The following is a 16,633-nucleotide window of genomic DNA, read 5'->3' as shown; positions in this document are numbered from 1 at the left end:
CCAGGGAAGCTCAGACTATTGAAATGGATACTATAACCCTTTGCTGCTAAGTCGCTTCAGTCGTGTCCGACTCTGTGCGACCCCATGGACAGCAGCCCACCAAGCTCCTCTGTCCACAGGATTCTTTAGGCAAGAATACTGGAGTGGGTTGCCATTGCCTTCTCTATAACCGTTTACTAGTACATAATTCTTTTAGAGGGCTTCCCTGGTAGCTCAACTGATAAAGAACCTGCCTGTCAATGCAGGAAACACAAGAGATAAGGGTTTGATCCCTGAGTCAGGAAGGTCCCCTGGAGAATCAAAAGGCAACTCACTCTAGCATTCTTGCCTGGAAAATTCCATGGACAGAGAAGCCTGGTGGGCTACAGTCCATAAGGTCACAAAGAGTCAGACACGACTCAGCACGCATGAGCCACCTGGGAAGCCCTCTAAAAGAATTATGTACCAGTAAAGGGTAACAGTCTGAAAATCTGAAACCTCCATTCATTAATGACCTTAGGTAAATACATAACATCCCTTTGCTTTTACTTCTTCTACCAGGGAATTAGGCAAAATAATTTGAAGACGAATAACTTTAAAATAACAAAAACAATAATAAAATATGCCTAGCAAAGACTTTAAACTCTTTATAGGAAGTGATAAATTTTCATGTATATATACTATAAGGACATTCTGAATATTTTATGAAATAATTTATAAACAATCTGCAAGAGATCACCTCCAGTACAACAAATTCTAATCTACTAAGACAGAAGTGCATTATGAGCTCTGCCACTATTTATAGCTTGTAATACCTGAATTAGTTATGACCAACCTAGACAGCATATTAAAACACAAAGACATGACTGTGGCAACAGAGGTCCATCAAGTCAAGGCTATGGTTTTTCCAGTGGTCATGTATGGATGTGAGAGTTGGACTATAAAGAAAGCTGAGCACCAAAGATTTGATGCTTTTGAACTGTGGTGTTGGAGAAGACTCTTGAGAGTCCTTTGGACTGCAAGGAGATCCAATCAGTCCATCCTAACGGAGATCAGTCCTAGGTATTCATTAGAAGGACTGATGTTGAAGCTGAAACTCCAATACTTTGGCCACCTGATGTGAAGAGCTGACTCATTGGAAAAGACCCTGATGCTGGGAAAGATTGAAGGCAGGAGGAGAAGGGGACGACAGAGGATAAGATGGTTGGATGGCATCACCGACTCAATGGACATGGGTTTGGGTAGACTCTGGCAGTTGGTGATAGACAGGGAGGCCTGGCGTGCTGTGGTCATGGGGTTGCAAAGAGTCGGACACGACTGAGCAACTGAACTGAATACTGTATCCTAATCAACCTTATATGTAATATAATATATTCTTAGTCAGGGATTAAAAGAGAAAAACTGAAATTATTAATGTAGAAAAGGCAAACATCCATACCTGGAAAGGTCAGATTTTTTTTTTATTTCCAGTTTCATTTTATTTCACACATAAAATGTGATGACTGTGACACAAAAGGCTTGTTTTCATTACTTATTATGCACCTTCATAACTCATTCTCATAAATCCTATTATCTTCTCTACAAAGAAAATACTATATGGAGATAACTAGAATAACTGATGGTATTTCAACCACTTTTGGGATCTGCTTTTATTTTTAAAGGTCATCAGATTATTTATTTACGTTAAAAATTTGTTTTATCTATTAACAATTTGAACTATGTATCCTGAATACAAATTCCATAAGTTATTCATGGAAAAGCATGAAACCTGATTTCTTACAGAGTAATTCAGAAAAATATGCAACATAAAATTCACAAAGCAAAAAACAAATAAAAACTCCCATATTTTTAGTAAGTCTGAAAGTATGATTCTAGGTTCTCTCAAATGATAACTCCCAGAAGTAATCTTGGCTGCTTTTCTTTTCACTGAAATTGACTTACTCTTTAACAAAGTTCTGAAGTTGTGCCTTAATTGATCTCTGGGTTTGGTCAAATAGGATCTAAAAGAAAAGGAACATTAAACAATTAGAAAAGTAAACAAAGAAAAAAATTTTCATGTAGTTCTATAAATATTACATCCCTCCAACAATATTCCAATTCTAATAATACCTACACTTCTTACTGAACATTGCATAAGAAATAAATATTTAAAAAAGAAACTGATTCTCAAGCCAATTTAATCTGTTAAAAAATAAAATTACTATTTACAGAGTAAATCAAATGTGTATTAATACTTAAATACAATTTTTAATCAGTTCCCTGACCAGGGACTGAAATACAATTTATTGCCTTGATTCTAACTCAGGCTTTAGAAGACAACCTAAAAGACTAATACAAATTCTACTCTATCCACCACAGGAATTTCTTTTTTCTAATATACTAAAACATAAGAAATGAAAACACTAGAACTTCCTTATACCTTAGACATTTCTCACTTGAGAAGACGTGTGGATTTCAATGTCTTACATTCTGAATTAAATAAATATTATACAGCCCTTAATTGATTGCTAAGATTAAAGACGAGGATAAAATTTTATTTCTTAACAAAAATATTTTACACCACTTAACGGATGCCACATATATTTAACTCTACGTGTGGTAAATTTCATAAGGCTTGGCATGGAAATGTCAAGTACTTTCATAATTTATAGATATACTTCATTCAGAATTTGAAACACAGCAGATAAACAGGCAGAAAAATCACTATTCAAAACAAAAAGAAAATCCTATGTCCTTCAACTAACTAAAAACAGCATCGAAATACTTCAATCTTTATGGAATCTGGCTAGAAGCAAAAAGTATTATGTCCTTGTCTAAATGCCAAACACACACGCACAGTATGGGTTGAGTACAGGGTTTCAAAATCTGTCGAATTCACTTTTAAAGGAAAAAAGGTTTTGTATAATGTTAATCCCAAAGTATTAAACCCAAGTTAAGCAGAAGAAATGACATAATAAAGATCAGATTGGAAGGTAACTAAATAGAAAACGGGAAATCAACAGCCAAAACCTAATGAAACCTAAAGCTAGTTTTTTAAGATCTAAAATAGATAAACTCCGAGCCTAAGTCAGCATATTAAAAAGTAGAGACATCACTTTGCCAACAAAGGTCCATACAGTCAAAGATACAGTTTTTTCAGTAGTCACATATGGATTTGAGAGTTGGACCATAAAGAAGTATGAACATCAAAAAATTGATGCTTTCGAATCATGGTGCTGGAGAAGACTCTTACGCCTGGACTGCAAGGAGATCAAACCAGTTAATCTAAAGGAAATCAACTCTGAATATTCATTGGAAGGGCTGATGCTGAAGCTGATATTCCAATACTTTGACCACCTGATATGAAGAGCTGACTCATTAGAAAAGACCCTGATGCTGGAAAAGATTGAAAGGAAAAGGAGAAGAGGGCAGCAGAAGATGAGATGGTTAGATAGCATCACCGACTCAATGAACATCAATTTGAGCAAACTCTGGGACCTGCCTATTGAGAAATCTGTATGGGCAAATACCTAGGGTTGATATTGCTAGGTTTTATGTAAATGTAGCTTTAACTTTACAGTATATGGGAGCTTTTTCAATACAGATTCTGTTTCTTCAATTCTATTTTTTCTTTTTTTGGTCATGCCATGAGGCTTGTGGAATCTCAGTTCCCTGACCAGGGACTGAACGCTAGTGACAGCAGTGAAAATCCTTACCAGTAGACCACAAGGGAAACCTGTTTAGTTTTCTGATATCTCCTTCTCAAAATTTCTTTTACTGAAGTATAGTTGATTTACAATGTTATATTAGTTTTTGGTAAATTAGTTTACAAGCAGAAATTTATATATTCAGTATACACACACACACACACACACTGAACCACTCTGCTTGTAAACACACATATATATAATACATACATACAAATATATATATATACACTGAATATATATATATGTATTCTTCATATTTTTTCCAGTATGGTTTATTACAGAATATTCAATGTAGCCCCTGTGCTATATATTAGTACCTTGTTGTTTATTCATTCAATATATAATAGCATCTGCTAATTCCATATTCCCAATTCTTCCATCTCCCACCTCCGTTCCCCGTTAGCAACCATAAGTCTCTTCTCTTTGTAAGTCTCATTCTGTCTGAAAGATAATTTCATTTGTGCTGTATTTTAGATTCCACATATAACTGATATCAACTGAGCTATCAGGGAAACCCCAGTGGAATGGCAGACCACTTCAGCATTCTTGCCCTGAGAATCAGATGAACAGTATGAATAGGCAAAAAGACAGGACACTGAAAGATGAACTCCCCAGGTCGGTAGGTGACCAATATGCTACTGGAGATCAGTGGAGAAATAACTCCAGAAAGAATGAAGAGACGGAGCCAAAGCAAAAACAACACCCAGCTATGGATGTGACTGGTGGTAGAAGTTAAGTCTGATGCTGTAAAGAGCAATACTGCATAGGAACCTGGAATTTTAGGTCCATGAATCAAGGCAAACTGGAAGTGGCCAAACAGGAGATGGCAAGAGTAAACATCAACATTTTAGGAATCAGCCTACTAAACTGGACTGGAATGGTTGAATTTAACATAGATGACCATTATATCTACTATTGTGGGCAAGAATCCCTTAGAAGAAATGGAGTGGCCCTCATAGTAAACAAGAGTCTGAAATACAATACTTGGGTGCAGTCTCAAAAATGACAGAAGAATCTCTGTTCATTTCCAAGACTAACCATTCAATATTACAGTAATCTAAGTCTGTACCCCTTCCAGTAATGCTGAAGAAGCTGAAGTTGAACGGTTCTAAGAAGGCCTACAAGACCTTCTAGAACTAATACCCCAAAAAGATGTCCTTTTCATTATAGGGGACTGGACTGCAAAAAGTAGGAAGTCAAGAGATACCGGGAGTAACAGGCAAATTTGGCCTTGGAGTACAAAACAAAGCAGGTCAAAGGCTAACTAAAAGAGTGTTGTCAAGAGAATGCGAACACCCTCTTCCAACAACACAAGAGAAGACTCTACACATGTAGAGAAGACTCTACATCACCAGATGGTCAATACTGCAATCAGACTGATTATATTCTTTGCAGCCAAAGGTGGAGAAGCTCTATACAGTCAACAAAAACAAGACCAGGGGCTCACTGTGGCTCAGACCATGAACTCCTTACTGCCAAACTCAGACTGAAATTAAAGAAAGTAGGGGAAACCACTAGACCATTCAGGTATGACCTAAATCAAATCCCTTACGATTATATAGTGGAATTGACAAATAGATTCAAGGGATTAGATCTGATAGAGTGCCTGATGAACTACCGACGGAGGTTCCTGACATTGTACAGGAGGCAGTGATCAAGATCATCCCCAAGAAAAAGAAATGCAAAAGGGCCAAATGGTTGTCCGAGGAGGCATTAGAAATAACTGAGAATAGAAAAGATGTGAAAGGCAAAGGAGAAAAAGAAAGATATACCCATTTGAATGCAGAGTTCCAAAGAACAGCAAAGAGAGATAAGAAAGCCTTCCTCAGTGATCAGTGCAAAGAAATAGAGGCAAACAGTGGAATGGGAAAGACTAGAGATCTCTTCAAGAAAATTAGAGAAAACAAGAGAACATTTCATGCAACGATGGGCACAATAAAGGACAGAAATGGTATGGAACTAACAGAAGCAGGGAATACTAAGAAGAGGTGGCAAGAATACACAGAAGAACGATACCAAAAAAATCTTCATGACCCAGATAACCATGACGGTGTGATCACTCACCTAGAGCCAGACATCCTGGAATGTGAAGTCAAGTGGGCCTTAGGAAACATCACTACGAACAAAGCTAGTGGAGGAGATGGGATTCCAGTTGAGCTATTTCAAATTCTAAAAGATGAAGCTGTGAAAGTTGCTACACTCAATCTGCCAGCAAATTTGGAAACCTCAGCAGTGGCCACAGGACTGAAAAAGGTCAGTTTTCATTCCGATCCCAAAGAAAGGCATGCCAAAAATGTTCAAACTACCACACAATTGCACTCATCTCACACGCTAGCAAAGTAATGCTCAAAATTCTCCAAGCCAGGCTTCAACAGTAGGTGAACCATGAACTTCCAGATGTTCAAGCTGGATTTAGAGAAGGCAGAGGAACCAGAGATCAAACTGCCAACATCCACTGGATCATCAAAAAAGCAACAGAGTTCCAGAAAAACATTTATTTCTGCTTTATTGACTATGCCAAAACCTTAGACTGTGTGGATTCCAAAGAACTGTGGAAAATTCTGAAAGAGATGGGAAGACCAGGCCACCTGACCTGCCTCCTGAGAAATCTATATGCAGGTCAGGAAGCAACAGTCAGAACTGGCCATGGAACAACAGACTGGTTCCAAATAGGAAAAGGAGTACATCAAGGCTGTATATTGTCACCCTGCTAATTTAACTTATATGCAGAGTACATCATGAGAAACACTGGGCTGGATGAAACACAAGCTGGAATCAAGGTTGCCAGGAGAAATATCAATAATCTCAGATATGCAGATGACACTACCCTTATGGCAGAAAGTGAACAACTAAAAAGCCTCTTGATGAAAGTGAAAGAGGAGTGAAAAAGTTGGCTTAAAACTCAACATTCAGAAAACTAAGATCATGGCATCCAGTCCCATCACTTCATGGCAAATAGAGGGGAAACAGTGGCAACAGTGACAGACCTTATTTCTGGGGGCTCCAAAATCACTGCAGATGGTGACTGCAACCATGAAATTAAAAGACGCTTACTCCTTGGAAGAAAAGTTATGACCAACCTAGACAACATATTAAAAAGCTGAGACATTAGTTTGCCAACAAAGGCTATGGTTTTTCCAGTAGTCATCTATGGATGTGAGAGTTGGACTATAAAGAAAGCTGAGCACTGAAGCATTGATGCTTTTGAACTGTGGTACTGGAGAAGACTCTTGAGAGTCCCTCACACAGCAAGGAGATCCAACCAGTCTATCCTAAAGGAAATCAGTCCTGAATATTCATTGGAAGGACTGATGCTGAAGCTGAAACTCCAATACTTTGGCCACCTGATGTGAAGAACTGACTGATTTGAAAAGACCCTAATGCTGGGAAATACTGAAGGCGGGAGGAGAAGGGGATGACAGAGGATGAGATGGTTGGATGGCATCACCGACTCAATGGATATGAGTTTGAGTAAACTGTGGGAGTTGGTGATGGACAAGGAGGCCTGTCATGTTGCAGTCCATGGGGTCGCAAAGAGTCAGACACAACTGAGTGACTGAACTATACAGAACTGAACTGGGAGACAGTGAAGGACAGGGAAGTCAGGAGTGCAACAGTCCATGGCGTCGCAAAGAGTTGGACATGACTTAATGACTAAGCAAAAACAACAACAGCCAAAGTGATCAGAAAAAATAGAAGACACAATGTCCTACAATAAGCAGAGAAAAGACTTCACCACAGACCCTATGGGTATTCAGAAAGGATAATCAGGGGATTTGTGGACAACTTTATGCTGATGAATTCAATAGATGAGATGGGTAAATTCTTTGAAAGACAAAAACTAATGAAACTCAACTGTTTCCTTAGGTCAGTTTCCCAAGGTACTAGAAATAAAAGTAAAAATAAACAAATGAGACCTAATCAAATTCATAAGCTTTTGAACAGCAAAGAAATCATGAACAAAATGAAAAAACCTACAGATTGGGAGAAAAAAATTTGCAAACGATGTGCCCTACAAGGGCTTAATTTCCAAAATATACAAACATCTGACACAACTCAGTAATGACCAAAAAACAACCCAAGCAAAAAATGGGTAGAAGACCTAAACAGACATCTTTTCAAAGAAAACATACAGATAGCCAACAGGTACCTGAAAAGAGGCTCGGCACTGATAATTCCTGGAGAAATGCAAATCAAAACTACAGTGAGATCTCACCTCACACCAGTCAGAATGGCCATCATTAAAAAGTATACAAATAATAAATGCTGGAGAAGGTGTGGAAAAAAGGGAAACCTCCTGACATTGTTGGCAGAAAAATAAATTAGTATAGTCACTATGGAGAAAAGCATGGAGAGTCCTTAAAAAACTAAAAATAGAGCTGCCATATGATCCAGCAATCCCACTCCTGGGCATATTTCCAGAAAAAAACTCTAATTTGAAAAGATATGCATCCCAATATTCACAGTAACACTATCTACAATAGTGAAGACATGGAAGCAACCTAAATGTTCATCAACAGATGGATGGATAAAAATTCTCAGACATAAAAAGAATGAAATAATGTCATTAGCTGCAACTTGAATGCCCTTAGAAATTAGTATATTAAGTCAGAGAAAGACATATATGATATCATTTATTCAGTTCAGTTCAGGTCAGTCGCTCAGTTGCGTCTGACTCTGCGACCCCATGGACTGCAGCACGCCAGGCTTTCCTGTCTATCACCAACTCCCAGAGCTTACTCAAACTCATGTCCATTGAGTCAGTGATGCCATCCAACCATCTTATCCTCTGTCATCCCCTTCTTCATCCACCTTAAACTTAGGTCCATAACAAAATCTGTATGCAAATATTTATAGCAGTTTCATTCTTAATTGCCAAAAATTGGGCACAACCCAAATTTCCTTGGAGAAACAAACTATGGTATATCTATACAATATCTATATCATCAAGAAAAAGAAAGAACTATTAATAACTGCAATCACATAGATGAATCTCAATGCATTTTGATAAGTAAAATAAGTCATATTCAAAAAGCTACAAGCTAAATGAATCCATTTATATGACATTTCAGAAAAGGCAGAACTATAAACAGTTTCCAATGGTGGGGAAGGGAGGGAAGGTTGACTAACAATGGTTAATAAGAGTATTTCTAGAATTAATGAATGGAGAAGGAAATGGCAACCCACTCCAGTATTCCTGCCTAGAGAATCCTGTGGACAGAGGAGCCTGGTGGGCTGCTGTCCTTAGCATCACACAGATTCAGACATAAGTGCAGTGACTTAGCATGCATGCATGCATTGAAGAAGGAAATGGCAACCCACTTCAGTATTCTTGCCTGGAGAATCCCAGGGACAGAGGAGCCTGGTGGGCTGCCATCTATGGGGTCACATAGTCAGACACGACTGAAGCAACTTAGCAGCAGCAGCAGCAGAATTAATGAAACTGTATCTTGATAGAGGTATGGAGACCCGACTGTATGCATTTGTTAAAACTCATAAAACTGTACACCACAAGGAATCAATTTTGTTACAAATGAATTTGAAAATAACTTTAATACCCACTAGGTCCACCCATATTGTCACAAATGACAAGGTTTCATTCTTATTTATGGCTGGGTAATATTCCTGTATATACACTATACACATAGTAGGTATACCACATCTTCTTTATCCCTTCACCTGTTGACAGGCACTTAGATTGCTTCCGTATCTTGCCTACTGTGAATACAACTGCAATGATCATAGGGGTTGCTTATATTTTTTCTAATTAGTATTTTTGTTTTCTTTGATTAAATACCCAAGAATGAACCTGGTGGACCATACTGTAGTTCCACTGTTAGTTTTTTTAGAAATTTCCTTACTGTTTTCCACAGTGGCTATACCAATTCATATTCCCATCAATAGCACACAAGGATTCACTCATCTCTACATCCTCACAAAAGCTTGTTACTTAGTTATCTTTCTGATAAAAGCCATTCTGACAAGTGTGATGTGATATCTCACTGTGGTTTTGATTTGCATTTCCCTGATACCTTAGCGGTGTGAGCATCTTATCATGTGCCCGGTGGTCATTTGCATCTCTTCTCTGGAAAAGTGTCTATTTAGGTCCTCTGACCTTTTTTTTTTTTTTAATTGGGGTATGGTTTTGGGGGTTTTTTATGTTGAGGTATAGGAGTTCCTTGAATATTGGGGGTATCAATCCCTTGTTGCATATAACACTTGCAAATATCTTCTCTCATTCACCACGGTGCTTTCTCATTTTGTCAATGGTTTCTTTTACTATATAAAAGCTTTTTTAGTCCAATTTGGGCTTCCAAAAATATTCAATCCATTTTTGACTTTATTTTTGTATATTATGTGAGAATACAGTCAGTTGATTCTTTTGTATACAGCTGCCCAGTTTTCCTAACACCATCCATTAAAAAGGCTGTCTTCTCCCCATTGTGTATTCTTGCCTCCTCTGCCAGAGTAATTGCCCGTATAAATGTGGGTTCATTTCTGGACTCTCAACTCTGATCCCTTGATCTATGTGCCTGTTTTCGTGTCGTTGACATACTGTTTTGATTACTGTAGCTTTGTAGTATAGTTTGAAATGTAGGTGTGTGACACCTCTAGCTTTCTTCTTCAGATTGTTTTGGTTATTTGGGGTCTTTTGCACTTGATACAAATTTTAGAATTTTTTTTTCTAGTTCTGTGAAAAATGTCTTTGGGATTTTGATAAGGATTATACTGTATCTCTAGCCTGCCTCTGGTAGTGTGGTTATTTTTAACATATTAATTCTTCCAATCCATGAGCCTGTTTATGTCACTTTTATTTGATCAGTGATTTTTTGATCACTGTCAAAATTATCATTGATAGTTTTCCAAGTAGAAGTCTTTTACTTCCTTAGATTTATTCCCACATATTTTATTCTTTTTGATTCAATTGTAAATGGGATTACTTCAATGTTAGTACACAGAAACACAACAGATTTCTGCATATTAATTTTGTATCCTGCAACTTTACTGAATTCATTGACAAGTTCCAGTAGTTTCTGGTGGCACCTTTAGGATTTTCTATACACAGTATCATATGGCATCTGCAAACATTGACAGTTTAACACCTTCCTTTCCAGTATGGATTCCATTTATTTTTCCTGTCTGACTGTCATGTCTAGGACTCCCAATATTTGCCATTTGCTACAAAATGCATGGACCTAGAGGGTATTATGCTATGTAAAATAAGTCAGACAGAGAAAGAAAAATATATGATTTCATTTATACATGGAATCTAAAAAACAAAACAAACGAACAAACTTAACTAAAGAGAAACTACAGAAAACACTACTAAAACTAATAAGTGACTTTAACAAAGTTGTAGAAATAAAGTCAATGTACAAGAAACAGTGCTATTTCTGTACATCAGCAATGACCAACTGCAAATTGAACTTTCCAAAAATACCACCTACAACAGCACCAAAAAATAGGAAATGCTTAGGGACAAACTTGACAAAAGGTATGCATGACTTAACGCTGTCAAGAGAAATGAAATAAAACCTAAATAAATGGAGTAATACACTGTGTTCATGGATTAGAAAATTCATTATTAGTTAGATGACAATTCTCAACAAGTTAATCTCTAGATTCGATGAAATCTCACTCCAAATCCCAGTAAGGCATTTTACAGAAGTTTAATACTTGACTCTAAAATATATATGGAAATGGGATTTTCCTTGTGCTTCATGATTCCATTGTAGGAGATGGGTTCAATCCCTGGTTGGGGAACTAAGATCATGTGTGTCATGTGATGTGGCCAAAAACAATTTTTTTTCTTTATTTAAAAAGTGTATATCGAAATATAAAGGAGCTACAATAGCCAAGGCTATGGTTTTTCCAGTAGTCATGTATGAATGTGAGAGTTGGACTATGAAGAAAGCTGAGCACCAAAGAATTGATGCTTTTGAACTGTGGTGTTGGAGAAGACTCTTGAGAGTCCCTTGGACTGCAAGGAGATCCAACCAGTCCATCCTAAAGGAGATCAGTCCTGGGTGTTCACTGGAAGGACTGATGCTAAAGCTGAAACTCCAGTACTTCAGCCACCTCATGCGAAGAGTTGACTCATTGGAAAAGACTCTGATGCTGGGAGGGATTTGGGGCAGGAGGAGAAGGGGACGACAGAGGATGAGATGGCTGGATGGCATCACTGACTCAATGGACGGGAGTTTGAGTGAACTCCGGGAGTTGGTGATGGACAGGGAGGCCTGGCATGCTGCAATTCATTGGGTCACAAAGAGTCAGACACGACTGAGTGACTGAACTGAACTGAACAATAGCCAAACTAATTTTGAAAAGAAATTGAACCAAGTTGGAATACTTATCCTATCTGATTTTAAGACTCATTATTGAAACCTACAGTAATCAAGGCATTTGCAGTATTAAAAATAGGCAAAAGTAAGATCAATAAAACAAAAGAGTCCAGAAATGATCCATACAAATGGGTCAACTTCTGTTTTTAACAAAAGACGCCAATAAGGAAAAGATAATTTTTTGAGGAAATGATGCTAGAACAAAAACTGGACAGCCTTATGATCAAAAATGAACCTTAACTCTTACCATGCAACATGTATAAAAATTACCTCATGATGGATCACAAATCTAAACTAAATACAGAGTAAATCTTAGTAAACTTTGGTTAGGAAAACATTTAATAGTACACAACAAAGAAAATTATAAAAGAAAAAAATCAATAAATTAACTTCATCAAAATTAAAAACTATTGTTCTTCAAAAGCTATAGCTACAAAAATAAAAAAGATAAGCCAAAATCTGGGAGAAAATATGTATCTTTAAGACATTTATCTGACAATAGACATACATGGAATGCAGAAAGAACTCTTATAACTAAGCAATAAGAAGATAACTCAATTTTTTTTAATGAGCTAAAGATCTGGTATTTTACCAAAGAGAACACATGAGTGGCAAATAAACACATGAAAAGATTTTTCAGATCACTGGTTATTAAAGAAACACAAATTAAAGCCATAAGACAATTAAAAAGACTACCCATACCAAGTATTGGCAATCACGTGGAACAACTAGAACTCACACACACTGCTCATATGGCATGTGTGCTAAGTTGCTTCAGTTGTGTCTGACTCTGTGCAACACTATGAACTGTAGCCCACCAGGCTCCTCTGTCCACGGGATTCTCCAGGCAAGAATACTGGAGTGGGTTGCCATGCTCTCTTCCAGGGGATCTTCCCAACCCAGGGATTGAACCTGCATCTCCTATGTCTCCTGCATTGGCAGGCGGGTTCTTTACCACTAGCACCACCTGGGAAGCCCCAAATACATGAGACCTGAGTTCAATCCCTGGATCAGGAAGATCCCTTGGAAAAGAGAATGGCTACCCACTCCAGTATTCTTGCCTGGGGAACCCCATGGACAGAGGAGCCTGATGGGCTACAGTTCATGGCATCATAAAGAACCAGACACAAATGAGCAACTAATACTTTCACTATGTTTATCTTAGAATTGGATCTTCTAGCCCCTGTGGTGAAGCCTTCAAATGACAGTTGTTTACTTGCTAAGTTGTGTCCAACTGTTTTGCGAGCCCGTGGACTGAAGCCCAAAGTCTTCTCTGTCCATGGAATTTTCCAGGCAAGAATACTAGAAAGGTTGCCATTTACTACTCCAGGGTATCTTCCTGACCCAGCAATCAAACCCACGTCTCCTGCGGCTCCTGCACTGCAGGTTCATTCTTTACTGCTGAGTCACTGGGAAAGTTTTAGCAAAGATTTCATTAAAGACTCTGAAATAAAGCCACCCAGCTAAATCTCTAAGTACCAGGCCCAGTAACAATGAGATAATGTTTGTTGTTTTAAGCCACTATATTTGGGAGCTAATCTGTTATATAGCAATAGATAACTAACATATCCATCAATAAGTGAATGGATAAAGAAACTGTGATACTTCTACACAATGCAACATTATTAAGCAATTAAAAAAAAAAAAAGGAATAGACACACAGACCATGATTGAGTCTCAAACTAATTACACAGAAAGAGATCAGACCAAAAAAAATTCCATTTACATATTAGTCTGGAAAATGCAAACTGATCAATAATGATAGCCAGCAGTGACTGACAAGGAATAAGGACATGGCAAATTGAAAAAGAGGAACTATAAAATGGCACAAGAAGATTTTTGAGGTGTAACTGTTATGTTCATTAAATTAAATGAGGTGATAATTTTATGGCAGTAATACATATGTCAACATTTATCAAATTGTACACTTTAACACACAGTTTATGTCAATTACTCCCCAGTTTAAAATATTTATATATATTTCACAGAAAGAAATAGAATCTATTATTACTGTTGCTTTAAAATAACAAAACATTAACTATCTAAATTCTCCAAAATATAGCATTTAGCTAGTTTATATACATTTGGATAGAATGAGAAGTATTTCAGGCAAATGTCAACAATCTTGCCAACATATTTTTAACATCTCCATTAGAATGAAAAATACGTTGCAATGCAAGGGCAATTAAGTAAAACTCTTGCTTTCTACTTACCAATTTTAAGCTTTTCAGCTATCTAACAGCTAACTGCCCACCCCCCACAAAATGTCACAAAGAGCTGCCCCAATTGGGCACTAATCTATACCCCACTAAGTTAGACTTCACAGCATTTCTTTTCATGTGCTAAAAGCAAAAAGCTTTAAGACTTTGCCTTGTCAATGTCCCTGGGAATTAGGTGACGAGGAAGTGTACAAGATTCTTCCCTAAAATTTCGCCCTTTACCTCATTTCCCCGTTTTCCTTGTGTACAGTTCTACTATCCTGACTAGTTGGGGGTTCTGATCCAGATCTTACCCACAGTACTCAGCAACCACCAAAAACTTTTATCTGGACTTTAAACCAAAAACAAAATTTGTTTCATCCTCAGAATCATCCTCGGAGAAGACAATCATCCTCGGAGAAGGCAATGGCACCCCACTCCAATACTCTTGCCTGGAAAATCCCATGGACAGAGGAGCCTGGTGGGCTGCAGTCCATGGGGTTGCTAAGAGTCGGGCACGACTGAGCGACTTCACTTTCACCTTTCACTTTCCTGCATTGGAGAAGGCAATGGCAACCCACTCCAGTATTCTTGCCTGGAGAATCTGGTGGGCTGCCGTCTATGGGGTCACACAGAGTCGGACACGACTGAAGTTGACTTGGCAGTAGCAGCAGAATCAAGTACATCTCAGGGCTTCTCTTCCAGGTCTACACCACAAAACCTGGGATGGTATAATAAAGTCACAGTGACAGATTCTGGCCAGGGTGGGGTAGGGGGCTACCAACACAAAAGCTGAGATTCAGTTTCATATTTGGAAATGAATAGCATTATTCCTACCAACATATGCAAGACAAGTAATCAACAGTGTCATTTGATCTGCTAGTTATAAAAAGATCTTACTAAAGTGCATAAATACCATGACTGCTTAAAACCAATGGCTTACACTCAAGTTATTCCCCATTCATGTCTGTACTAAGATAAAGCAACACTATCTCTGTGATGTTCAGGAAAGGACGAAAGCTAAAATACACTACACAGATGGCAGGCATTCTAGGAAGTTTAGCACAACACAAGAATAGGCTACACATCCATAGATAGCTTTGAACTAGTTCCAATTCTTACCATTTAGGTCCCGTTGGCCGAGAATAAAATTTTGCAAAATCTTCATGATCCATCTAAATATTACTGAGCTAACACAGCAGTCTCTTCTGACGATCCTGCGTGACATAATCATTCCTGTCCTTTTCAGAATCTATAGGCACAGGGGTATGGCTGTCGACACTGTGGATTCGCTGAATCTTTAAAGTCTCATCAGGTCTGCTTATTTCAGGCCTATAATAATCAAGAAGACTCTTCTTTGTTTTATCAGAAATAGGCCCCAAATATGCAACTGAGTATCTATTATGTGTTACTGTTTTTCTACATTCTCTGCCTGTCCTAACTTATCCATTTATTAATATCTAATCTCTTCTTTCTCCCTTTCTTCATTTCTCTAATGCAATGGTTTGTCACTGGCTGGGTATGAATCAAACTCATTTGCAAAGCTAACAGAAAATACAAAGATTCAAGGTTGTTAAAGAAGGATACAACTCTTCCGCATTTTTTAACAAATTCACTAGGTGACTGTGTTATTCAAAGTGAAAGTGAAAGTCACTCAGTCCTGTCCGATTCTTTGTGACCCCATGGACTACACAGTCCATGGCATTCTCCTGGCCAGAATCCTGGAGTGGGTAGCCTATCTCTTCTCCAGGGGAACTTCCCGACCCAAGAATCGAACCAGGGTCTCTGGCACTGCAGGCAGATTCTTTACCAACTAAGCCATCAGGCAAGATTGAGACAAATTGTTCTGACCAGGGGTTCTCAAATGGTTGCACAGTATCATAACCTGGGGAACTTTTAAATACTCTAATGGTGAGATAATTATAAAAACTGGTGAGACTCAGAAATATATTTTTAAAGTTCCCCAGATATGAACCAGCATTATCCACATCACTTGACTACTTGTCAGAAATGAAGAATCTTCAGAACCAGCCCAGACTTACATTATCAGAAATCTGCCTTTACCAAGATTTCCAAATGCTTGTTTGGGGGAAGCAACACACTGTTTCTCAAATTGGGCTGCACACTGGGATGACGTGTGGTGTGGAGCTTTAAAGATTATGGATAGCTGGTCTCACTCCCAGGGACTGGATTTTAACTAGTCTGGATTGTAACCCACTAGCGCTCCACTGAGAAGAATTCATCAAGGTAGTTAAATCACCAAATTACTTTTGCTAGAGCAGAAACGGGCCTCTTTTCAGTGGATGTCATGATAGATACAGTCCTCTGAAGTGGACAAAAACAGTCTTGAGAGCAAAGGTTACCACATTTTTTCTGTAGAGCTAGACAGCATTTTAGGCTTGTGGGCCATGTAGTCTGTGTC

At 38.1% G+C, this 16,633-nt stretch overlaps 1 protein-coding gene across 7 annotated transcripts in view; it reads right to left on the bottom strand.

Annotated features, from left to right (window-relative positions):
- ACAP2 (ArfGAP with coiled-coil, ankyrin repeat and PH domains 2) overlaps positions 1–16,633 on the bottom strand; it is a 172,251-nt gene that overhangs the window by 66,145 nt on the left and 89,473 nt on the right. For all 7 annotated transcript variants that reach the window (XM_027537850.1, XM_027537869.1, XM_027537859.1 and 4 more), the window contains exon 5: positions 1,921–1,979. In XM_027537850.1, the coding sequence (XP_027393651.1) occupies positions 1,921–1,979 (59 nt within the window). The remainder of the gene's footprint in view (positions 1–1,920; positions 1,980–16,633) is intronic.

The sequence above is a fragment of the Bos indicus x Bos taurus genome, chromosome 1 (genome assembly GCF_003369695.1).
Source record: "Bos indicus x Bos taurus breed Angus x Brahman F1 hybrid chromosome 1, Bos_hybrid_MaternalHap_v2.0, whole genome shotgun sequence".
Taxonomy (NCBI): Eukaryota; Metazoa; Chordata; class Mammalia; order Artiodactyla; family Bovidae; genus Bos; species Bos indicus x Bos taurus.
The sequence above is the reverse complement of the archived record's forward strand: the minus strand, read 5'-3'. Positions and strand labels throughout refer to the sequence as shown.